Here is a 24,494-nt window from a genome sequence, read left to right as displayed (position 1 = left end):
ACGCCTTCAAGTTTGTTCGGGCTTGTGACCGTTGCCAGTGATTTGCTAATTATTCCAATGCCCCGGGAATGTCTATTACCTCGTTGGCATGCCCTTGGCCTTTTTCCTTGTGGGGGATCGATCTCATTGGAGAGTTGCCCAAGGCAAAGGGGGGGTGTAAAATATGTTGTGGTGGCAGTTGATTACTTTACTAAATGGGCGTAAGCCATGCCACTGGCCACGATCACAGCAAAGAAGATAAAGGACTTCGTGTTCAAATCCATAGTCTGCAGGTTCAGTATTTCATACAAACTCATCTCGGATAATTGGAAGCAGTTTGACAGTAAAGAGCTAAGGAAGCTTTGTGAAGACTTAAACATCAAGAAAGATATTGCCGCGGTCTATCACCCGCAAAGCAATGGTCAGAAAGAAGCTATAAACAAAATCATAAAGCATACTTTGAAGGCTAAGTTGGAAGAAAAGAAGGGAGATTGGCCAGAGGAGATGCCTATGGTTCTTTGGTCTTACAACACAACTCCTAGATCAACCACATGAGAGACCCCATTTTTACTGACTTATGGGTATGAGGCTATAGTTTCGGTGGAGGTAGGTGCCGGATCCCTACGAAGAGACTTGTTTATTGAAGAAGATGCAGAAGTTAACTAAAGACTCCACTTGGATTTGCTAGACGAAGCCCGAATGAACTCTCAATTAAAGCTTGATGCATATCAACAGAGAATCTCGAGGTATTTTAATAAGAAGGTAAAGTCCGTGCCATTCAAGGTGAGGGATCTTGTATTACGGAAGGTCATGCCAAACACCAAAATAGCTCAACATGGAGTGCTTGGAGCTAACTGGGAGGGACCATACAAGGTCAAGGCTATACTTTGGAAGGGAACCTATCGCCTGAAAGATTTGGATGGAAAGCTTATTCCTCGAGCTTGGAATGTGGAGCATTTACGGAAGTATTATCAGTAGGGTGTGGCTCTGGCCCCCTAATTTCTATGATTAATTCCTATGTAATAGACTAGCAGCAAAATTCCTCATATCCTAGGGGGTAGTATACATAACTGCGAAACTTCGAACTAGCAGAAGGATAAAATTTTCAAATAATTTCCCCACAAAGCTTAGTAGCCATGGGACTGGTGCAATTTTCGTACTAGAGCGCATTATCAATAAAATGAAAAGTTGATTTAAAATTGCTTTGGTTGCTTGGCATACAAATTATAAGAAACATTCAGGGCGCGCCCTGATAACAAAGTCTTGATAAGTTATTTATGAAACAGAAGATATCCATGATATGGTATGCTAGCAAAACTCCATTATTGTACTATAAGACATGATTCCTAAGCTAGAAGTTTTAAAATCTGCTATCTTGGAAAATACCTAAAACCATGGGCGGGTCATATGGTAAGGCGCGCCTAGTTAAAAAGTTGTTAACTCATGCATGCAAAAATACAAAAACATGCCTCCATATAAGGACACGCCTAAAAATATGACAAACTTAGCAGATTGATGGCATAAAAAAAAGGGAGTGGCTGATTAAATAAAACTAAGGCAAAAATCCAAACAAAACAAGGCGCGTCCTAAAAGGTAAAGAGGCGCCTTGATAGTTTTACCCTTAAAAAGATAAGTCGAATGCATCAAGGCACACCATCAGTTTGGTACTTAAATAAATTTTCACAAAAGAGTTACTGGATAAGAAAGGTAAAGGTAAATGAAATATTAAATAGAGAGTAAAAATTAAACGGAGAGTAGTAAATAAAAATATAAGTCGTACAACTTTACACAGCATTAAAAAATGGTTGTCTCCTCAAAAGTATTTGAAACTTAGTACAAATGCAATTTAAACATAGGAACAAATCAGGGTGTGCCCTGAGATTCATCAGTTGGGGGAATGGACTGAAGAGGAATTGAGGGGTCTACTTCAGGCGCGTCCTTCCCGGGCTTGTCAGTAGGCGCGCCCTCAGCCTCCTCCAACCCAAGCTCGATCTTTTTGTCTTGGATATCCTTGGAAAATTCTTTCTTGAACTCTGCCATCTCCGCAACAGTTTCTTCGCCAATCTTTTCGAAGCTATACTCAGGATTGTTCGCAATAAACCCAATCCTGTAAAAAGAAAAACTGTTGGCGAAAGCATCATCTGTTATGATCCTCCTCTCCTCCAACCAACCATTCCTCTCTTGATCCTCAAGGTATTCAATCCTTGCCTTGGCCTCAGCTAATTCGGCATGGAGAGATTCAGCCTTTTTGTTGGCTATTTCGAGCTAGGAATTTGAGTTTGCCACTTCGCCTTGGAGAAAGGAGATTTTATAATCCTTGGCCTTAATATCCTTGGCATGAAGAAAGTCTTTATCATTCAAAGTGTTCTTCAGAATGTTGTTATCCCCTTGAAGCCTCTCAAGGCGCCTTCTCCTCTAACAGTATATCCACCACTTGGTTGGAGTGGATGAATAGTTGGCAAGAAGCTTTAATAGAGGCCCTGGTGGCATCCTCCAAGCTCATGGCTTGCCACTTCTCCACCTCCTCATCGGTTACATGAAGAGAACCCAAAGGGCCAAGGCGGTTGAGAGCAGCAGAAGAGCCCGAGGGCGCGTCATCTGTCCTTGTTTTCTTGGTCGTGCCCTGTTTTTCGGTCATGTTGATGATTGGCCTTTTTTGAACAGGATTAGGTTGAGGAACATGGGTTGGAATGGGGATGGATTTTTATGCTATGGAAGCATCTCTCTTTGATTTGGGCTTGGGTTTGTCGGTTGGGCGCGCCCCGAACGACTTAGGAATCCTTGGAGGAGCCATCGCTGCACAAAACATGAAAAATATTAGTTAAACTTGGCAATAGGGCGTGCCTAATAGTGAGGACACGCCGAACAAGGCAATTAACAGAGGTTACAGACAGGAAATAGAGGAAAAAAGCAACTAGCAAAGATAGCAACAATATAAATATGTAACTTATAAAGCCCCAGGTAAAAGGCGCGCTTTAAGTAAGTGATGTGAATCAATAATATAATATACCGGGATTAAAACTAACAGGAAGTTTTATCAAGTAACGAAGACGCGCTAACGATGGAATGCGCGCCTTTAAGATCTAAAATGGTCAAACCTAAAGGAACCTCGCCTTGATATGATGCATTATATTTATTGCAGTATATTTTTTTAGATTGTTTGATGAATTGATTAAAAGAGAGGTTGATATTACTAAGCTCAAGTTGATGACAGACTCAACGAGTTTGTTGACTGACTCTATAACTAAAACTCCTGCTGAGGATACTTCTGGTAAGAATGAGGATTGCATATATAATGAGAGAGAGTTGGAATCTAATTCCATAAAGTTGTTTGTGCCTGGAGAAACTGGTGTGGGGCATGTGGTTTTTGATTTGATGTCTGGAAAGAAAACAACATGATTCCTCGTGATGTTATAATCCAAGAAAGTGAAGATGATGATTTGCTATCTGTGGAGGGCGATTTAATTCTCGACAACTCTTGATCATTCTCAATGGTAAGTGATTGTAGCAGCATTTGTGCTGACGATTTTCTAGCATTTGATGCTTTGTCTGATATGGCAAAGTCAGATGCTTTTCATGTTGATAAAAACTCCAACAATACAGAGAGTATATCCAAGCCCACAGATTTCATTGAGTCAATTGTCATAGAGGTTGTTGTGAAAGATTCATTTGCCGTTACCTTGGGTACTGAAGATAGTCTTGAAAATGTGCCTGATTGCAAACAAGGTGCAGTTATAGTTCAATTACCCCCAGAACAAGCATCAAGTGGGTCTGCCGTACGCAGTGTTTTTGAGGTGGATTATGTTCCCCTTTGAGGATTCACATCTTTGTGCGAAAGGAGACCAGAAATGGAAGATGCACTTGCAACTTTACATAAATTTATTAAAATTCCGATTCAAATGCTAATCGGTGATCGAGCTCTTAATGGAATGACAAAATGTCTAAGCCACTTAACAACTCATTTTTTTAGAGTGTATGATGGTCATGGAGGCTCCCAGGTAGCTCTCTATGTCTCCTTCCATTTATATTTCTTCCTTTATGGATCTATATGTTAATCAATTTTTTGTATTTCAGTTTTGTATGTTTTTTTGGGAAATATTTAATTTAGTTTTGTATGTTTTTTTTGGGAATATTTAATTTTGAACTGGGTATGAACTTTCAGGTTGCAAACTATTTCCAGGAGCGATTTCATATTGCTTTGGATGAGGAGTTGGACCTTCTTATGGCCATATTGAGTCATGGAAGTACTATTGTTGATTGCCAAGAGCAGTGGAAGCATGCATTTTTTGATACTTTTCTCAAGGTTGATACTGAGATCGGAGAAGGAGCTAATGTTACACCTCTTGCTCCAGAAAATGTTGGCTCTACTGCTGCTGTTGCTATTGTTTGTTCATCCCATATCATTGTGGCAAATTGTGGTGATTCTAGAGTGGTTCTGTGCCGTGGAAAAGAATCTTTGGCATTATTCCAATTTTTTGAGAAGCATCTACAAGAGAGGCAGTGTTACTAATACCAATTTTCTGATCACTTTATATCTTACGTTTTAGATGTGTCTCCTTATCTTTCACATGGTTGATCTATTTTCTTTGTGAAATTGAATGTCCAGTTTATATGTTTAGATTTTGAATTTAAATTGTTGTAGTTTTATTATAATTGTTAAGGATTGTGCTTAGTTGGGTTGTATAATCGAGGCTATGATGCTTCTCTTTGTTTACAAAAGAAACATGTTAGATATATTTGAGATGTCATGTCTAATATGATTTGTGTTTAGTTTTCAGAACTTAACAACTAGACAAATCAGGACTTACTGAAATTAGGACTTACTGGAAGTCAGAACTTAAGGTCATTTCAGAACTTAAGTGCGGGAATATTTTCATATAAGGAAGGAAGCTGATTTACAGTAGAAGATCGAGACTAAAACAAAAGAAGATATGCATGGAAAGAGTTAGAAGACTGGAAGACTTGTAGAAGATATCTGATTGATATATTTTAGGAGACAGGATTGTATTACATATAAATTAGAAGTTATCTTGTAACTGTGTAGTATATAAACACAGATTTAGGGTTTACACTATATGTGTTATCATTATTGAGAAGATTATGCATTGTAACCTAGCAGCTCTTAGTGATATTTGTTCATCACTGAGAGAGAACAACAGTTCATATTGTAACAGAGTTTATTCAATATACTTGATCTTTGTTACATACTTGTGTTAAATCGATTTGATTGTATTAACACTGTATTCAACCCGTGTGACCTAACAAAACAAGTTAGAAGGCAAGGTGACTCTAATAATTGGAGCAACAAGTGGCATAGGAAAAGAAACTGCAATCAGATTTATCTCCCAAGGTGCCAAAGTAGTGCTTGTTGATATTCACCATCAACTTGGGATGGACATAACAACATAACTTGGATCAAATGCCTCATTCTTTCCTTGCAATGTTACAAAAGAGTCAGATATATCTAATGCAGTTAATTACGCCGTCTCCAAATACAACCACTTAGACATTATGTACAACAACGCAGGTGTTGCATGCCACACTCCTCCGAGCATAATCAACCTAGATCTTGCTACAACTTTCTATTAATCTGTCAGTGATCAACAATATTTTTAATATCAAACTAGGCTTCAAGCTCAAGTTATCATCTTCAAATAATTTTCCAGCTCAACTTCCAATCATGACTAACAACAACAAAGAAGGACTAATCAGGCAACAAAAAAAAAAGAAATACAAATATATGACGCAAACTCATTTTTGGTTTACTCTATGTCGCAATTATGTAACTCCATCAATTTAACTCTTTTGCATTTTTTACGTCTTTTTAAAAATAAGAATAATACGCCTCCAAACTTCTGAATTTGGAGAACAGATAATATGTAATCAGTTGATTGTCCTCTTAGTGGATTAAAAAACCAACGCCCCGCGAAGCGGGCATCACGATAGTTTCAATAATGACGACTAAGCTGACTTTTGGTTGCTGTGCTAGCTCCTTCATCAGCCCTTGTTTGTGTCCTCTCTACCTTCTTGTTTCCCCCTGTGCTTTTTGATCACTTTCTTTCCATTCTTTCGTAAAATCTTATGGGTATATAATCAGAGCTTTCAAAGAATATCTTCTGGAAATCGGAATTTACTTCTTCTACGTAGTGTATGAATTGTGATTCCCGGTATGTAGTATAGTACTCCCTGGCTTTCATTTTAAATGGCCTCATCTCGAATTTTGTTTATTCCAAAAGTGTTGTTAATAATAATCAATCAATATGGTAAATATAATGTTAATTTTGTCAATTCATTTGAAAAATGTAACAGATCTCACTTGTGTACGTTTATATATTTTGGTAAACTGCATTTAATTCAAATACTCTAGCACCAACCAACCAACCAACCACTGTAAAATACCACATACAAATATAAAGGACCATTCAAGAAGGCCAATAAGGTCAACTACACTCCCAGACACAAACTAGTTACCTCCGGTTAATTAATCATTTTTTCACCTTTAGCAAAAACTCATTTACTTACCACTGCTCCAACAGTTGGCCTTCAGAACCATGCTTTTAGTAATTTGCTTGTGAAAGAGCGCTGCTTAGCCAACAAATCTGCCGCTTGAATCAAATTCCTACTACTTGCCTAATTGACCGCTACCTTATTTCCCCTGTTTTAGTCATCAAATAAATTCGTGTCAGTCGACTCATTTCTGAATCCTAATTCTCGTTACAGAATGTATTAATGACTTCCTGGCAATCAGAAAAATACCCCCTCTACTGATTGACTGTAAAACTCACTCGTATAGCAAATTCAATCATCATCTGGTTGGCCGCTGCAATCTCAAATCTCAGAAGGTGAGTTGGGTTCTTATCGGCCCCTGATATCATAAACACCTGGTTTTTTTCTTATCTTATTAATAATCCTCTCATATCTCTCTTTCACAAACTCTTTCTCATTATTTTTCAAAATATTTAAAAACATTTATTTTATAACACTTTTCTAATTTTGACTATAAATTTGATAATAATTTATATTGGTATTAATTTCTTTTATATTCACTTACAATTCATATTACATAATCAAATTACACATATAGTATGTGTGTGTACAGTGAAACATCCTTGATACTCTGTGGACTGCAGTGCTTGCTGCTTATTCTATTTAATTAGGGACTTATGGACTTCCCCATCCATCAGTACTTCCGATTAGCTTCTTTTCCAGCACAATGTAGATGATTTAGTGTTTTGGATACTACTAAGTCGTGGTAGGGAATGCTTGGCTGCATTAATGAGTAAATACAACCACATCATTGTGTCCTTCACTTGCGATCTCCATAATAGTGATTCATGTGAACTTAAAAATCTTTTCCGCGCATTTTACACTGCCATGTTGGCATGGAAGAGCAGGATGGTATCACTTGTATGTGTCCTTTGATCAGCGACCATAAGATAAACCTTGTTCTCCTTCTCCTTCAGGACGTCAATGATATTATCAGTGGCCTATTCGGTAAGACCGATCACTGTTCTTGTGGAAATGCTTTTCGTAAGCCTGGTAAAATAGAAAAATATGTGTTGTACAAAAAAGAATTGTCTGCTCATTGTTGAAACGAAGTAAAGCAGCATTGAAGAAATTGAAGATAATACTGTTATTGCATCTAGGATCACGAAAGCCTTGAAAGCTGCCTTTCTTAAAAGTTGAGGGTATCCTTGAGTCTTTTCTTTGTTCCCATCAAAACCACCTGGCATCGGTGAATCCTGCTGTTAAGGCTACCGTGGCAATGAGTGCACCCACTATCATATGGGTATTCACCACTTCCTTTCTAATTTATACACTATCGACCGCTTCCCTACATATTTGACATCTGCAAGAAGAAGCTCGATTATTCTGTGAAAGTCTTTATATGCAGCAAAATGAAATACTGTCCACCCGTAATCGTCTTGTACCTCAACCAGATTTGTGTTCCCTTTCGAAAATACAAGTTTAATACATTCTGATACATGAAAAAGTCTTTTTTAAATAAATGATATGTTAAAAAAGGAGGCACATATAGGAGAGAGGTTGTTTTTCTCAACAACTTGTTGATAATGATTCAAGCAAAACCAAAATAAAGATTAGATGCATAAAAGAAAATTAAAGAACATATACGAAACAAGTAATCGGGAGAAATTGATAAGTTGATATATTTTACCTCCTCGCCCACAAGTCAATACAGCATCATGCAGAGCTGTTCTTCCATCAGGACCTTCAAACGTTGGTGATGTACAATTGTCAAGGGTAATTGAAATTATACTATCGTAATGCCTAATGGAAGCCAGGTAGAATGGAGTTTCGTGACCCTTATTCCGAAGATATGAATGGTCTGGATCCCGTTGTACTAGCAGTCAAACCACATCCTCCCGATTGTATGGTATAGCCAGGTGCAAGGGGGTTTCATTTTCTGAATCCGTACTTCTAATCAGAATTTTCATCCGATCTTGAGTTGATGAGGGACCTCCATCATCTGATGATGGTTGATCAGACATTATTTGTTCTGTGGATGCAGACTGCAGAGCTTGCTGTTTTTTTCCTTCAGTTAGAGGCTCAAGGACTACCACATCAGTACTTTTAGTTAGATTTTGCGCGGTTACAACCGTCGATGATGTAGCAGTTTGCATATTACTAGGGTTGTGGAATGGAAGGCATAGCTGCATTAATGAGTAACACGACCACATCATAGTGTCCTTCTCTTGCTGCCCCGTGAAGTGCAGTCTCGCCTCTTGAGTTGATCTCTAAAAGTAGTGATCCATGGATACTTAAAATCTCCTCCACACATTTTTTGCTACCGTATTGGCATGCAAGATGAAGCACCGTGTTATTTGTAGGTGTCTGTTGATTGCCCACATTAAGCCTGCGCTCTATCTCCTTCAAGGCATCTACATTATCAGTAATTACCGCCTTATGCAAGGCAAAATCCATGTGATGGAGCTATCAGAAAATCCTCAAGTATTAAGAGTATAAGTGATCTCCTTGTCTTAGAGGCAATCAATGAGACTATGAGAGTGCAAGTGCATTCCTGGATCAGACTATCAATTCTATCCTCAACTAAAAGTCATCAATGACAGAACATTTGCATTCTTAAAATTTGATGTTTTGTCCCTTTCTTTAGTTTTGGCCTTAGGGTAATTTATCCCTTTTTATGTAGATTACAATTTAGGAGGTAAAAAAATTATTTCTACAAAACTTGGTCTTCACACCTCAATCGTTATAAAGCTTGTCGAGATTTTTCTTTTTTAAGAAAATAATACATTATTACTTTACTATTTAAATATTAATATCGATTGAGTTTGAATATACGACCATATATCAATATTTTCAAATAAAAAATAGATTAACATTTTAGTGTTAACATAATTTGGTGATGTTTAGGTGATGATGGGATTTCAATTTTCTTAAGTGGAGTGTCGCAAAAGGCGGCGACGCGCGCGAAACACACAATAACATCATATATACCTACGTGCGATCACTACAAGAATCTGGCCAATAGACATCGGTTTCTGGCCGATGTCTATGTTGTTTCATAACCGATGTTGATGTCGGTGATGTCTATTCTAGACATCGGCCATACACCGATGTCTTTTACCCCATTAGACATCGGTTTTTTTCAGAAAAGATGATATCTATCCGGCCAATTAGACATCGAATTTAATACAAAAAAAAGTGATGTATGTGTTCCTCTTAGACATGCATATTTGATTCTTTTACATCGATTTTCCATAATAAAGTGATGTATATTCAATTTTTTATATCAGTTTCCTAAGTGCACCAAATTACTTTTTGCGCGAAAAAACCAAAAATGAATTTATTATTAACAACAAAAATCCAATATTCTCATTCTCACATGAGTGAGTACAACAAACATAAATAGCATAAGCCTATTCTATCGAACTCAAATTGTCAATATGTTGATCCGCAGTAGAGCTCGTTTCCTGAAGTCAATCAGAGTAACCTTGCTATCAGCTTTTTCTTATTTGTGTCATGTTGGTAGGGAATTCACTATTCCGGTAGAGCTGCAGTCTTACGTGATGTGGCTATCTCCTGCACAATTGATCAGACATTTAATAGAGGTGATTCGCTTGGTAGGTTTGGATTGAACTAGCTCAGAACTTATAGGAAGCAATAATCTAATCCCATATACAATTGCCTTACTATTTTGTCAAGGTTTGAGCTATATATGCAATTTACAGAAGGAAGTAGGATACTAAAACCATAGGCTATCACAAAAATAAACAGAACACATTCAGACCTAATATGATGCTAAAACCACATATCATCCCTTACTATTTTGTCAAGGTTTGAGCTATATATGCAATTTACAGAAGGAAGTAGGATACTAAAACCATAGGCTATCACAAAAATAAACAGAACACATTCAGACCTAATATGATGCTAAAACCACATATCATCCTAAAACTAAACAAATCAAACACAGTTTTAAGGTCCACACTCATGAGTAAACTATGTTGAGTATGTTTATTTGGTTTAGCACAGTATAGAGGTACTAGCCTTGCAATTCATGGTAAAGATAAACTAGCTAGCACCAACACATTTTATTGTCACCAACACAAGACCAAGATATGTAAACCTTTCTGAGATGCATTATACTCTACTCTATTCTGCTCTATATCAACACAAAATAGGCCTATAGCTCTATTCTAGCTATATAGTCTAAGATCCAACTTCTGAATTTTAAAGTCAGTAGTGAAGCCTTGACAGGTGAGATTTGATGCTGTGATGACGCTTCTAACAACACACAGTAGTAGCGGATCTAGCTAAATGTTATGACTCACGAGGTAGATACCATTCTAAGTAACCAACTCGAAACCTTTGGTGTGAAGAGGACTATACTGGATCATTTTATATCTTTATCAAGTCTATATTACCAAAGAGAAGAACTTCGGTAGCCCAAAAGTGGAACGTGTGGCTAGCATAAAGAATTAGTCACTTGACCATACCTGGATATCCTCATCATTTCCCCATCTCATATAGTTTCCAATTGTTCGAAGGGCAGAAGTAACTACAAAATATTCTCGATGTCAACAACACATGTAAACAGGATAAATAAAAATTGGTACAAAATTTGACGAAAGAGACAATAGAAAAAATCTACTGACTTAATCAGCTTGAGAAGACGGATGACTGAAGTTCCAGTTTCCACCAATCCCTGGTCAGAGAGAATCAAAAGCGCTAGAGATACATTCACAATTACCGACCAGGATCGTCGATACTCAATGGCGGTGCTAATAGTACTAATAACTTTTGGCATCTGTCAAGATAATTTAAGATGATTAGACCAAACATGTCAATATTATATTTAGATTTAAAGGAAAAAACTGACTAGTTGATAAGGTACCTTATCAGAGAGTAGATTTGGTGAAATCTGAAAAAAGACTGCCAAAAGCCCACAAGCATATTCTAACAATTCAAAGTGGTTGCTTTATTTTATATCATAGCATTGCAAGTTTCGGGATACGCTTTGGCTATGTTAATCAATGTATACAGAGCCTACACATAAGAACATCTGTTGTAACAATATATCATTTGGTTTAATAGTGAAGTAAAATATTTTAAGGACAGGAGGGGGAGGTTACCTGCGTCTGTACCGACAAATTTGGAGAAGAAATAAGGTTCACAAGATATGGAACTTATGTATCTTTAAACTCACTGCCAAATTTCGATGATACGGTATGTTCTAGCTAGAATAGAGCTATAGGGCTAGTGTAGAATAGAGCTGTGACAAAGTGAGATATACCCCCAATTCATAATTGATAAGGCCCAAAGGGTGAACTATATCATCACAAAATATTATACTCTCCGTTTCTGCATCCCAATCTCTACCAAGTACCTCATCATAAACTAATTATAAACCGTAAAATTTCAAATCTACAACTTTACTAAAAAATGCAAGCTCATAAACTCATACTAACTAAAAGGAGAAGGCAGAACCTGTAAATAATTAGCCATAGTTTCAACAGTAGCAGTCTTGTTAATTCCAACTTCATAACACCTCACAAATTTCTCCTTATAGAACATACAATAGTAATTCCCAAATTAAGCAATAAGTATCAAGCCTGATTATACGGTAAAACAAAGATTTCACTACAACAAAATAGAAGGACACAGTACCGTGCTCAGTCCCACTACAACATTTAAATACTAACAACTGTGAGCCTCATCTCCTTCGTTCCCACCATAGAAACCAGATCCTCAATCGAGTCAAACAAATATCCAACTAAAAGTAAGAAAAATATATTAAAGAAATTAGGGTTTTCAGTTTAAAAAATCCCCAATTTAAAACTTAATTGAACTAATAATCCAAGTTTACACATAAATTTTTTATCTTACCCACATACCGATTCAAACAAATTGAATTGAGTATCTACTCGAACGAATCGAATGAGTGAGAGTCGAGTTTCGACAAATCGAATAGAGTTGAACATGGCGGAGGGGAGTGGAACAAAAGTGAGTGCAGGTTGTAGTAAGTAGAGCAGAGGTGAGTGGTTGTGCAAGTGATTTATAGTAGTGAGAGATGAGAGGGAGAGATGAAGAGTTTCAGATAGGATGGAAGTGAGAGACGAGAGAGAGATTTATGAGAGACGAGAGAGAGATGAGAGTTAATTTAGTTTCTATGAAGAAGAGTGGGAAAATAATTGGTATCAAAGAGGGAAAATTTTAACAATTTTGATTAAGGGGGAAATAAACTGAAGTGGGCGCGAGTTGAATTTTTTTAGTCAATTTTAAACATCGGTTATTAAATAATTGATGTCTTCAAACAACAAAGACATCAGATTAACGCGGGGTGATGTTATTATATATTTTAACATCAGTGGCATTAGTAACTGATGTCTAATGTGTGATGTCTATTTAACTTTTTCTTGTAGTGGATATACTACTCTTGCACATGGTATTATATAAAATACTACACCCTTCATTACTTAATCTACGTAGACAAATCCACGCTACCCTTTTCAAGGTACTAATTTTAACTCAATTTTTTTATGGATTACACTAAGTAAATAACTTAGATCCAAATATAAATATAATGAATAACCTGCAATTAATTATAAAAAATTTCATAAGAACATGTCTAAAACATGTCCCAAATTTGACATTTTCTAACGTTGCCCGCACCAAAACAATTCCTTACTTGTCTTTGTAACAAAAAAAAATTATTCCTTTTAGTTTCTATCTTGGCTCTGTTTTCTTTTCTTTATTCTGTCCTTCTCACTTTTGCTTTTTCTCCTCTTACTCTTTTCAAACTCTTGTTTGTTACTCTAATATAATATTTATATTAACATTTTTTCAATTATATCTTTTTCTTTTATCTCTAATTAAAAAGTACTCGGTCCGTCCTAAAAACGTTTCCTATTTGTGTTGGACACGTTTGCCAACGCACACTTTTGATTGTTAATATCTTTAATTTCATATTAGTATTAAATATAAAAATTTCATTGTATTAAAGTACTCATAAAAACGAATCCAACAAAATTACTCATGACTATATTTGATCTTATAGATTAGACGTAAATTAGTAGTCAATCGCTTATGATGAACGGTACGAAAAGTCAAAACGGGAAGAATATTATGGGACGGAGGGAGTACCGTTTTGTTTTGAAAAATACCAATATTTTAAGTCCTGTTACTAAAGAACAAGCATCAAGTCCTGTTACTAAAGAACAAGCATTAAGTTTTTTCTCAAAAAAAAAAAAGCAGAAGCAAACATTAATTGTTGAAAATGGATTAGTACAATAGTAAACTTACTGTTTTTTGTTTCATTTGGTCATGACATAATTAATTAAGTTTATGATAGGATTCTTTTCCTGATCTCAGAGTACTTGGATGGAGACTATAAATGTAGATTTTAATTCCATCAAGTCACATATGTAGTAGACTCTTCCCTTCATTTGAGGAACCTTTGATCACAAACTATATAATCAGATGGATTCTACATTGTATAATGCTGTCATTAATGATGATATCAATGTCCTCCAGGAGATGGAGGGCATGCTTAATCTCAGCGATCAACGGACTCCGACAAATAATACAGTGCTTCATCTTGCCTGCCAATATGGGAGCATTAAATTTGTCGAACAGATTTTAAGGGTCCCTGAATCACTACTATTGGAGATCAACTCCAGAGGTGAGACTGCGCTTCACCTTGCAGCACGAGAAGGACACTATAAAGTGGTTGCAGCACTTATTAATGCAGCTAAGTCGTTGATTCTACAGCCTAATTGTCTCCAAACTTTGATTAGAACCACCAATTTCGAACTTGAAACTGCCTTGCATGCTGCTGTACGTTACAATCACAACGATGTGGTTAAACTGCTGTGTACAGAAGATCCAAGCCAGTCACAACCTGAGAATAACCGTAAAGAAACTCCACTCTACTTGGCTTCTATTAGGCGTTGCACTGATGTAATGAAAACAATTCTTGACAATTGTGAATCTCCATCATTTGGCGGTCCTGATGGAAGAACGGCTTTGCATGCTGCCGTTTTGGATGACAGTGAAAGCGGTACGTACATACATCTATACCACCTCCCAGTGTTTCTTGTTTTTTTTTAAATTTATCTTGTATTAAATTGACATATCAGAATCAGTATCTAAAACTTACTCTTATTGTACAACAATATTTCTTCAAATATCAGAATGTTTGAAAATACTCCTGGATAGGAACAAAGATCTCGTAAAGGTAGCAGACAAGTATGGATGGACTGCATTTCATTATGTGGCATATTATGATTATGATACTTTAGTTGAAAGTCTAGTAAGGGCCGATAGATCTGTGGCGTACTTGGCGGATAAGAAATATAGTAGAACAGCTCTTCATGTCGCAGCATATAAAGGGAGTGTTGGAGTAATGAAGGAACTTCTTAAATATTTTCCAGATTTGGTGGATATTCTAGATATGAGTGGTCGAAATGTGTTGCACATTGCTGTGGAGAAAGGCCAGAAGGACGTTATCAGATTTATTTGTTCACGGGGTTTTAAAGCAATCAATAACCTTTTTATTCAAAAGGATATAAGAGATGGAAATACACCTCTTCACCTCATTGCAATGTTGGGATGTTATGTCGAGGAAGTCATGGATCTAAAGGCGCTTGACTGGGAAGTACTGAACAACAGAGATGAAACTCCCCTGGACTTGCTGCGTATATCTAATATTAAACCAGATCAGTTTCTACAAGAGACCGGAATTAATAAGGTACATATACTTGAGCTAAGCAAACTCAAAAGTTTGCGTTACATATAAAAAAGTAGTAGTAAATGCAGAGGCACTAAGCATTAATAAGAGTGTTATAGAAGAAATCGGGAACACTTGTTCTTGTCAACATCCAATCTACTACTGAGCAGAAATTTACGACCACTCATAATAAATGTTACTTAGTATCTCTGATTTCTTAGTATAACAATTGTTCATTTCAGGTGATGATCGAAGAAACACTAATCAAGGCCAATGTCAAACAGCACAAGTACTTGCGAAGCACACAAAAAGAGCCCGACATTGAGATGGGGGAGTGGGAAAACACAGTTAAGACACTTACTTCAGTGATGGTCACAGAGTTTAACAAAGTGCTCAGCACTCATATGATATTGGCTGCACTCATAGCCACAGTAGCCTTGACAGCCGGATTCAGCATGCCAGGTGGTTTCAATGGGAACGAAGGACCAACTCAAGGATCCCCGATCCTTTTAAGGAAAGCAGCTTTCCGGACATTTATAGTAACAGATGCAGTAGCCCTCTTATCTTCAATTTCATCATTATTCCTTTACTTCATGACAACAATTGATAGGCATGGTCTTTTATTAGAAAATTTGGTCCACATCTCCGCGCTACTCAATGTTGTTTCAGTTACATCAATGATGTTGGCTTTCATAACAGGGACTTATGCTGTGCTAGCTCACTCATCAGCTCTGGCAATTACTGTATGTGTCATCTCGTCCTTATTCTTTTACCTTCTTATGTCCGTATTCTCTTATTTACTCTTGTTCAATGGGAATATCTATCTATTCTTTACTATTCTGGCCCTTCAACCGTTAAAACTACCATTAGCAAGCACAGCTGGAGCTTGCAAGAAATACTTGAAGAGCCTGAAAATGAGAATGACATTGACCAAGTCAACTGAGAACAAGTCCGAAAGTATTGTATGATAGTGGGTGGACTCATTAGCCCATGATATCACTGTTTGTATCATCTTCGCTCTTTCATCTCTCTTTGTTTGTCTTACAGTTAACCATTTTATTTTTCAGATTGCCAAATGGTTTGTTTAGCTTCAGCTTAGTGTGTGTCTGTGGGATTCCTGACGGTGTAATAATTTAAGACTGCCACTGTTTTAGTTAATGACCTTTAAATTGGTACATTAAAGAAGTTCTGATCAACTAAACACATATCAACAAAACGAAACACCTCAAACATCAAGCAGAAAACGTAAATTGTTAAATTATTTTGTATGGATTTCACTAGTGCATCGTTGCTAATTTGTCTCTAGAAATTATCCCTATTAGAGAAAAATGTAATATTATGAAAAAAGTCACAATCAGCGACGAAAAATTCTTTTTCACGTAAAAATTGATGTTGGTACTAGTAATAGAGGTAGTATGATATAATATTAATATTCCTTAAATTATGTTCATTTGCTAAATTATTAATACTGTTATTTTGCTACTCAATTTAAAGTGTGTCTGGTACTAAGAGATTAGTTTTCGGCTATTTGAACCTTCTAGCAAATGGCAAGTCAAACCCCATTCTTAACTGCATAAATAACTAACTAACTTTGACGTCCTAAATTACTACTAATGTCTAAGTGCATGTTAAGTTCCTTTTTTACCCCATAAAGCACACGCAAATCCCATTCCTTTTGGTTTTTACAACGAACTTCCCTTGCTGCACTTGTTCGGGTTTTGTAACTGAATTGTTTTATAACCCATTCTTACCGAGAACACCCCATTTTTAACTTGTCATCTTTGCTGGAAAAATAAGAAGAGAGCTGAAACGGGGACATGTATTGGAATGGCCAAATCAGCCCTTAAAGTACATGACGTATAAATTTTTATAATTTTGAATTATTTTGATTGGTTAACACTTCTCAATATCGGTGAACCTCCTACATTCATAATAACTAAATTAATCAAAACACTTCAAAAATACAGATTTTAGTACTTAAGATGTGCTCGTGGACACACGCGAGACAAATCAATAAGCAAATACTCATTTCACACAAGTTAACAAAGGACAATGTAGACTACACAGACATGTCAGACTACACAAGTGGACATGTAGGACATGTAGGCTACACATATCAGACTACACAAATGGACATGTGGGCTACACATACATTGATACTTGACATATCATCCCAATTTCACACAAGTGAACAACGGACAATATAAACTACACACATGTCAACATGTCAGATTATACAAGTGAATATATAGGCTACACAAACATTGAGACTTAACACATCATCTCAATTTCGCACAAGAATAAAAATGAATGTAAAGTAATCTCTTTAACATTTTTTTAGTTGTAACTAAGGTCATTTAATCCTGGGACAATTGATTTTGTTTATTTTGTAAATGGTTTTGGATCTTTTTCAACAAGTTAGTTAATTTATGTTTTCTTGCACCAATCACGAATGCTATTAATGAAAATATGTACAAATAATTTTAAACATCACAAGAATTTCCACCGAAAATGACAAAAAAAAATTCAATCAAATTTAGGTAAATAAGACGAGGTGAACACTTTCAATCAAATTTTGATTTAGGATGGATTTTTCCCATCTTTTTGGAGGGTTCATTTTCGACCATTTTAGAATTCTAGTAAAATTTAGTATTATCTTTTATGACTTATTTTCGATTTAGTTCAATTTTGACCGGTCGTAAATAGCGGCTTCAATCAAACATATTGGATCGAATTTGGCCACGATCTAAATTTATTTTTTGGTCGTATGTTCTTTTAGTAAAAAAAATCATTTTGAAACATATTTATTACAAAAAAAAATCGATTATGACCGTGGAATGTGTTATCTCAGTAAAAACCAAATTTAATATTTAGGTATTTGTCAACTTTCATATGATATGAAGAACGAAGAAGACATTGGACGAAATTTTCACTATACAAATGCAAATATAACATATATAGATGAAGATATATGAAATGATCAAAGGCAGGCTAGATATAAAGCAAAATGCCTAACTCTATGTATATGCGTTGAGAAACATGAGTCAACGTCCGTGTTACACAAGTATTGCAAAAGTGTAACTTCAACTCCCATTACCAACCTGCTTTGAAACTGGGAAACTGAAAACCGTTGTTGCATCAATTGCACGTACAAAATATTTTTAACGAGTCTTATTGTAATACATACACGTGAGATTCTCACGGTGAGATTCCAATTATTTAACTTGTAGACCAACTTTTTTTTATTCTCTATTATCAGTTAATCTAATATCTTTTTAGCACTACAAAATACCAAAATCTTTGTAGTTGCTGTAATAAATAAATAAATATAATGTCAAAGTCAGGGTGGAAAAATATGGAAGATAAGTGCAGTTTTGGTCAATATGATGAATTTTAAAACCATCTGTACTCATATCACAAATAGTTTTGTTTTTACAAAAAGTCAACTGTAATTATTTATTGAATTTTGGATATTCTTATTTTTAAAAGATATTATTTGATATTTGTATATTGTTTTCCAGAGATATTGTTTGTACATAAAAATGTTGGTAAAGATGCATTATTAAAAGGCAAAATAGTATATGATATTCTCATTTCGTTGACAGATAAAAACTTTTGCACCTAAAGTTGGCTAACCCCCATGAAATCCTTTCTTCTCAGTCTCTATTCAATATCCATACCTCTCATCATCACAAACATTCTCCAATCAACCCCCCCCCCTTTTTAATAATTTTGTCCCAATTTATATACCCCCCTTATCGCGCTGCTCTCATACTCCAAACCCATACCATCTATCATAACATGAGAATGGCACCTCAAAGCTACTTTATATTTGTATGTTTCATCATCATTTCTGTATGTTGTCCCTTGTGTTTGGTTACTTGTTATGAGCAGGGAGATTCATCACATTCTTATCATGCCCTTCACAACCCCATCAAGAGGACAAGTCATGGAATAGCTAAACGTGCTTCTAACGTTGCACCTCGAAGCTCCTTAAAAATCGTGAATGTCGATGATTTCGGAGCCCAAGGCAATGCTAGTGATGATTCAGAGGTAATGTTAACTTTGCATATATATTTCATGGTATTCTTATTATTATTATACCGGTACACGTCCACAAAGACGTATGTTGTCGCACAAGTGATCTCACTCTGATATGCTACAACAAACGTTTGCAAAGACCGGACAATGAAAAAGAACTTATGATATGGTACTCTCTTAGGCATTTCAAAAAGCATGGAAAGAAGCATGTTCTTCAAATGGAGCTGCATTTGTTGTTCCTCCCAAGAGGGTGTATCACCTCAAGCCTAATTCATTTGAAGGCCCATGTAAACCTTTTCTTCGTATAATGGTAAGGAAAACTTACATATATCCTAGACATAATGTGTTTGTAATAAATTGCAATTTATATATATATATATATATATTTACAGTTACATGAAATATGTTATCTGTTTGATGCAATTAAACCAGAAATAAATTTTGAAATTAAATATTATATTTAGTATTAATGAATAATAATAAATATGGATCAACTGTTCTGTTATATATTCAAGGTACATAATATTTTCAAAATTCAGATACTTCTTATTTAATATATTCATACATTTTTCTAAATGTTGATGTGTGATACAGATACATGGAACAATCAAAGCTTCTCCGCGCAGATCAGATTATAACAGAAATCCAAGGGAATGGCTTGTTTTTCAGAATCTAACAGATGTACTAGTAGGAGGTGGAGGAACAATCAATGGAAATGGAAGAAAATGGTGGCTACGTTCCTGCAAAATTAACCAAAGCCTGGTATGTAATTACATTAATCTTTATAGTACTTAAGGCCTCCTTACCATTTTTATTTATGAATCTTAAAATCCTAGTTACTAATGTAGTTGTCTCTTTACATTTGTTTTGCAGCCTTGCACTCGTGCACCAACAGTATGTTCCAGTTCTCCAACAAAATACTCATTCCAATACTTTATACATAATTCATTGGAAGTTTATGCATTTGCAACGCTTAAAACTCGATCTGGTAAACATGAAAACGTATATATGATTTTTTGCTCTGTTTTCAGGCAGTAACATTCTATGAGTGCAAGAATATTAAGGTAGAAAATCTGAGGATAAAGAATGCGCAGCAAATGCATCTTAGCTTTCAGAACAGTAGAAATATAAAAGTCTCTAATCTCAGAGTGATCGCACCCGGGACTAGCCCCAACACTGATGGAATTCATATTACTGGCTCGAAGAACGTTGAAATTGTCAGTTCTGTCGTCAGAACAGGTATATATTAATAAAATTTCCTGTAGTAAATAGATTAAGGAAAACTACATTTTGTCTACAGCAAAAAAGTATTTTGTTCCAGAATTCGGAATAATTTATTCGCATCTTATTTCTGTTGAAGGTGATGATTGTGTTTCCATAGTAAGCGGGTCCAAGAACATTCATATCATGGATTTGATATGCGGACCAGGGCATGGAATCAGGTTTACGTCTTTCACTTGAATCAGCTCATGGGATAAGTAACTGTAGGTCTCTAGCAAATGAATTACAATCTGTTTTGCTTTTAATTTTGAATGACAGCATTGGAAGCTTAGGAAAAGACAATTCTGCTGAGCATGTTTCCAACGTATTGGTGGATCGAGCCAGACTAACAGGAACCACTAATGGCGTCAGGATTAAAACATGGCAGGTAAATGACATGGTTACATGTGTTATATGTGTTTCTATAAATCTCACACCAAGTAAGCTTAGATAACAGATTAAGTATTCTGTTATTTTGTATAGGGAGGATCTGGATATGCAAAGAACATCAGATTTCAAAATATTATAATGCACAATGTCAGCAATCCAATTATTATAGATCAAAATTACTGTGACAAGCAAGGATCCTGCCCGGAACAGGTGACATATTCGACCTCTGGTTGATAACTAACTAACAGAAGTACAATTTGCAATAAATTAAGTCTCTTAAGTTGTATATTATGGCTAACAAATCATGTCCAAAATGAAATTAACAGAACTCAGCAGTACGAGTTGAAGATGTAACATACCGAAACATCAAAGGAACAAGTGCTACCGAAGATGCCATTAAACTAGACTGCAGCAAGAGTATCCCATGTCGAAGGATTTTGATGCAGAATATAGATCTCCGTCGCCTGGGAGAGGGGGATTCTGACGCTTCATGCATTCATGTTTCAAGCTTGTTCACAAGAGACGCCATTTTCCCACAATGTTGATCAAACTCGATATCTGTTTTGGGTTGTCCAAATATATACTATTATATGAATAGTTAGTTTTCTAGTTTAATATAAAAAGGATAGTCATTTTTTCCTTAATTTTTAATTTGGATACAGAGGAAATAAGTGATTTGATTTTCTAGTTTAAGTGATTTGTGAGAATGCAGGAGCTTTGGTGTGCATCAACTGCACTAAAGTTTAATGAACTTTGATAACATCATCCAGTAAATATGATCCGTTGCTATTTAATTAAGAACTGAGGCCATCTCTGTGATCTAAAAATTCAATTCAAATATTGATACAAATGTCTGACCAATTCTAATGGCGATCCAAATATTTGATCCAAATTACTCTTTACATATAATAATATATAAATATTATATTAAACAATTTTATCTTAAATTTATCATTTAATCATTATTAACAATTTATATAACAGTTCATAAATTAATTAAATCAAACAAAAATTAATACACATAAAAATATTAAAATTGTGCACTTAATTCACGAAAAACAAATTCATTACAATAATTAATATACAAAATATTATTGATACACACTAATTTTTCGAATTAGTATATTTTTCTCACACATGCTCAATTAATGCATCTCTAGTGCAATATGTGCCTCTTTATTTTTTATTTCTAAAGCGGTCCCGGAACTCTTGGAATCGGATATTTTCATTGATCGGAGTAGTCTCAACTTCTGGATCCACTCTTCAATGTACTTCTATTAAAATTTTAATAAAATTATGTTTTCTCATTATTTTAAGTTTTAGTTTAAATATATATATATATATATATATATATATATATATATATATTTTATCGTAGGTAACCCGCGGCCGCTACCCTTCGGGTGCGCACTGTGTAAACCCTACGGGCTCATGCAATAGCCTGAAAACCACGTGAACCAAGGTAAACCGCATTTTAAGCGACAGACTCTAGTTTAGGAGGCATAGTCATAAATTCTCCACCCGTGTGATAGTTTAAAAATAATTTTTGTTAACTGTTGATGGAGGAATTTGGGAGCAATAAAATCTGAGGTTCGTAGCCGGAAACAAGATCTGTGATGGCGGTTCTTCGTCGGAAACGTGAATAGTAATCAATGGATCTGATGAACAATATTCGTCGGAAAAGATGAACAGTGTTTGGTGGTGGTGGTTATTGGTGGCTGAGATTGCTTAGGGTTAATGGTGGCTCCTTTGCGCTCTCGCTTCTGACCCCTTGCAATTTGCCTACGTATCCCTATTTATAGGGAATCAAGCCAACGTAGTTCTTAGGGAATAAGAAACCTAACGGGCTTAGATTTCTTGTCCCGAGGCCTAATGGAAAATCTACTGGAAACCGTCTTCTACTAGCTTTAGGAATGTCCGCCGACTAGGCCCAACCACAAAGGCCCAAGACTCATCCGCAGCTTCGAGACTTCACGGATAAGGTATCTCCCTGGCCAAGGATAACCCTCCGCTACCAGCTGTTTCTCTAGTCCGTGGACGCAGGTATAGCCATGGTTCACCCCAAATGTTGGACGCATTCTTGCCCCCGATAAGGAGCCCCTACCAGATTACAGGACAAGTGATCCCAAGATTTTGGGTGCAAAGTGCAGGATACTCCGAAATCTCCCAACGAGGACACCCGTTGTCTACAGAGATAGAGCTGCCAAAGCACACACCAGAATTTACCCCATATCCCCAATGAGGACACTCATTGACTACAGGAGAAGGCCTTCCGTCCAGGCATACTCGTGGAGGTCTCTGGCCACGGACACCGCCTTTCCGGTAGATATGCTATAGGAAGGAGTTCTTCAATAGAGTACCTGTTATTCCTAGTGGACTAACAATGAGATTTACAGAAGGGGGGTTGAATGTAAATCTCAAAACTTTTTCAAGTTTTGAGCAGTTTCTAAGGCTAAGTGTGTGAGTGATCAAATGTGTGTGAATTGCTTGAAGCTGATGCAGACATATATATATTCAAACATAAATGTAATGAACACATAGAACTTAAAAACTTTTCTGGTGGATTTGTTGTTCCACCAGAGATGTGTTATTTCAGAAAATCTGTGATTCAAAGAATTAAATCACAGCTGCTTCCTAGTACAAACTAGATGATTTTCTCTTTTGATATTTCTAACCAGCTCAGGAAAATTCATATCTAATTACTAGCTGCTACTTGGTTTATATATCACCAAATTTACAAGTGAAGACAAACTGTAAAATACAATTGAAAAGATTCTTCACATATTTCTTCTTCATTTCTCTATCCAATGCAATCTAGGATAATCTGTAAATCTTTGAATACTTCCTTGTTTGCATCAGAATGGAAATGCTGCATTTTCTCGATTCCTCCTAGAGGCTTCCACATTCCAGTATGTCTCTGTCAACCCATGTGCCTCTGTCAGCTTGTGAATTGTCACTATCAACTGCTAATGAACTAAGCATCTGTTGAAGCTTTCATCCGTTGATGCCTTATCCGTTGAGGCTTTATCCGTTGAAGCTTTATCCGTTGATGCATTATCAGTTGAAGTCTTTATCCGTTGAAGCACTTATCCGTTGATGGATATTATCCGTTGAAGCAATAGAGACATCCGTTGAAGCTTTGTTTCTTATCCGTTGAAGGTCTTCAATATCCATTGACACTTCTTCACTTATACAAAATTACAAGGCATGAAATATTTACAATTAGCCCTCCTATTTGTACATCCATTAGTAGTCAACATGACTGATTATTTCCTAACAACATCTAAGAATTACAGCTTGAAACCAGAGAGTGAAATGTGCTACAATACTAAACTTATTGCTAAGTACAGCTACTCCTTCAACGGATAGCCAAGATGGTCTTATCCGTTGAGGCTACAAACACTAGATTTCTACTTAAGTGTTTTGCTTAACTCATCATCAAACTAATACACATATTCCTAACAATCTCCCCCTATTTATGTCTACTAGAACTGTAGGCATAAATTTGGGTTTAGCTTGATGATAACAAAACACTTAACAAATATATAAACTGTAATAAAGCAGAAATTCAAAAGTGCTACAAAAATGTATATGCTGAGATGGAATTGAAGAA

At 35.9% G+C, this 24,494-nt stretch overlaps 4 protein-coding genes and 1 long non-coding RNA gene across 8 annotated transcripts; 4 read left to right on the top strand and 1 right to left on the bottom strand.

Moving 5' to 3' along the window:
- The first annotated feature begins 207 nt into the window (after window positions 1-207).
- On the top strand, window positions 208-957 carry LOC141702480 (uncharacterized). The gene is made up of 2 exons (XM_074506140.1): window positions 208-492; window positions 715-957. The coding sequence occupies exons 1-2, from the start codon at window positions 208-210 to the stop codon at window positions 955-957; spliced, it is 528 nt and encodes a 175-aa protein (XP_074362241.1).
- Window positions 958-3,827: 2,870 nt separating this feature from the next.
- Window positions 3,828-4,489, top strand: LOC141702479 (putative protein phosphatase 2C 6). Its single transcript, XM_074506139.1, has 2 exons — window positions 3,828-3,977; window positions 4,142-4,489. Exons 1-2 carry the CDS (start codon window positions 3,828-3,830, stop codon window positions 4,487-4,489), a joined length of 498 nt encoding a protein of 165 aa, XP_074362240.1.
- Window positions 4,490-9,839: 5,350 nt separating this feature from the next.
- Window positions 9,840-12,649, bottom strand: LOC141702483 (uncharacterized). Of its 4 annotated transcripts, none has more exons than XR_012567133.1 (6): window positions 12,357-12,649; window positions 11,595-12,235; window positions 11,357-11,508; window positions 11,118-11,269; window positions 10,959-11,020; window positions 9,840-10,041 (listed from the first exon to the last, which is right to left on the bottom strand). It is a non-coding gene; the product is annotated as an uncharacterized LOC141702483 (long non-coding RNA). The 4 variants fall into 4 exon arrangements; XR_012567134.1 differs by having other exon boundaries at window positions 11,357-11,859; window positions 11,950-12,235; XR_012567132.1 differs by having other exon boundaries at window positions 11,357-12,235; window positions 12,349-12,649.
- Window positions 12,650-13,750: 1,101 nt separating this feature from the next.
- On the top strand, window positions 13,751-16,391 carry LOC141702478 (protein ACCELERATED CELL DEATH 6-like). The gene is made up of 3 exons (XM_074506138.1): window positions 13,751-14,521; window positions 14,655-15,211; window positions 15,433-16,391. Exons 1-3 carry the CDS (start codon window positions 13,942-13,944, stop codon window positions 16,156-16,158), a joined length of 1,863 nt encoding a protein of 620 aa, XP_074362239.1. The 5' UTR covers window positions 13,751-13,941; the 3' UTR covers window positions 16,159-16,391.
- Window positions 16,392-18,781: 2,390 nt separating this feature from the next.
- LOC141702481 (polygalacturonase-like) lies at window positions 18,782-21,659 on the top strand. The gene is made up of 9 exons (XM_074506141.1): window positions 18,782-19,243; window positions 19,413-19,541; window positions 19,826-19,993; window positions 20,105-20,125; window positions 20,263-20,470; window positions 20,592-20,673; window positions 20,771-20,879; window positions 20,975-21,091; window positions 21,208-21,659. Exons 1-9 carry the CDS (start codon window positions 18,992-18,994, stop codon window positions 21,424-21,426), a joined length of 1,305 nt encoding a protein of 434 aa, XP_074362242.1. The 5' UTR covers window positions 18,782-18,991; the 3' UTR covers window positions 21,427-21,659.
- The last annotated feature ends 2,835 nt before the right edge of the window (window positions 21,660-24,494 follow it).

Source organism: Apium graveolens, unplaced genomic scaffold (assembly GCF_009905375.1).
Source record: "Apium graveolens cultivar Ventura unplaced genomic scaffold, ASM990537v1 ctg5209, whole genome shotgun sequence".
In the NCBI taxonomy this organism is placed as follows: domain Eukaryota; kingdom Viridiplantae; phylum Streptophyta; class Magnoliopsida; order Apiales; family Apiaceae; genus Apium; species Apium graveolens.
This window is presented reverse-complemented; position numbering and strand designations above follow the sequence as displayed.

What these genes read in the sequence shown, in the direction of transcription:
- LOC141702480 (XM_074506140.1), top strand. Translation starts at nt 208, where the DNA reads ATGCCACTGGCCACGATCACAGCAAAGAAGATAAAGGACTTCGTGTTC. An exon ending in GGCCAGAGGAGATGCCTATG is followed by an intron (nt 493 to 714) that starts GTTCTTTGGTCT and finishes GCATATCAACAG; the next exon opens with AGAATCTCGAGGTATTTTAA.
- LOC141702479 (XM_074506139.1), top strand. Translation starts at nt 3,828, where the DNA reads ATGGAAGATGCACTTGCAACTTTACATAAATTTATTAAAATTCCGATT. An exon ending in ATGGTCATGGAGGCTCCCAG is followed by an intron (nt 3,978 to 4,141) that starts GTAGCTCTCTAT and finishes ATGAACTTTCAG; the next exon opens with GTTGCAAACTATTTCCAGGA.
- LOC141702478 (XM_074506138.1), top strand. Translation starts at nt 13,942, where the DNA reads ATGGATTCTACATTGTATAATGCTGTCATTAATGATGATATCAATGTC. An exon ending in TTTGGATGACAGTGAAAGCG is followed by an intron (nt 14,522 to 14,654) that starts GTACGTACATAC and finishes TTCAAATATCAG; the next exon opens with AATGTTTGAAAATACTCCTG. An exon ending in AAGAGACCGGAATTAATAAG is followed by an intron (nt 15,212 to 15,432) that starts GTACATATACTT and finishes TGTTCATTTCAG; the next exon opens with GTGATGATCGAAGAAACACT.
- LOC141702481 (XM_074506141.1), top strand. Translation starts at nt 18,992, where the DNA reads ATGAGAATGGCACCTCAAAGCTACTTTATATTTGTATGTTTCATCATC. An exon ending in ATGCTAGTGATGATTCAGAG is followed by an intron (nt 19,244 to 19,412) that starts GTAATGTTAACT and finishes GTACTCTCTTAG; the next exon opens with GCATTTCAAAAAGCATGGAA. An exon ending in GGACCAGGGCATGGAATCAG is followed by an intron (nt 20,674 to 20,770) that starts GTTTACGTCTTT and finishes TTTGAATGACAG; the next exon opens with CATTGGAAGCTTAGGAAAAG.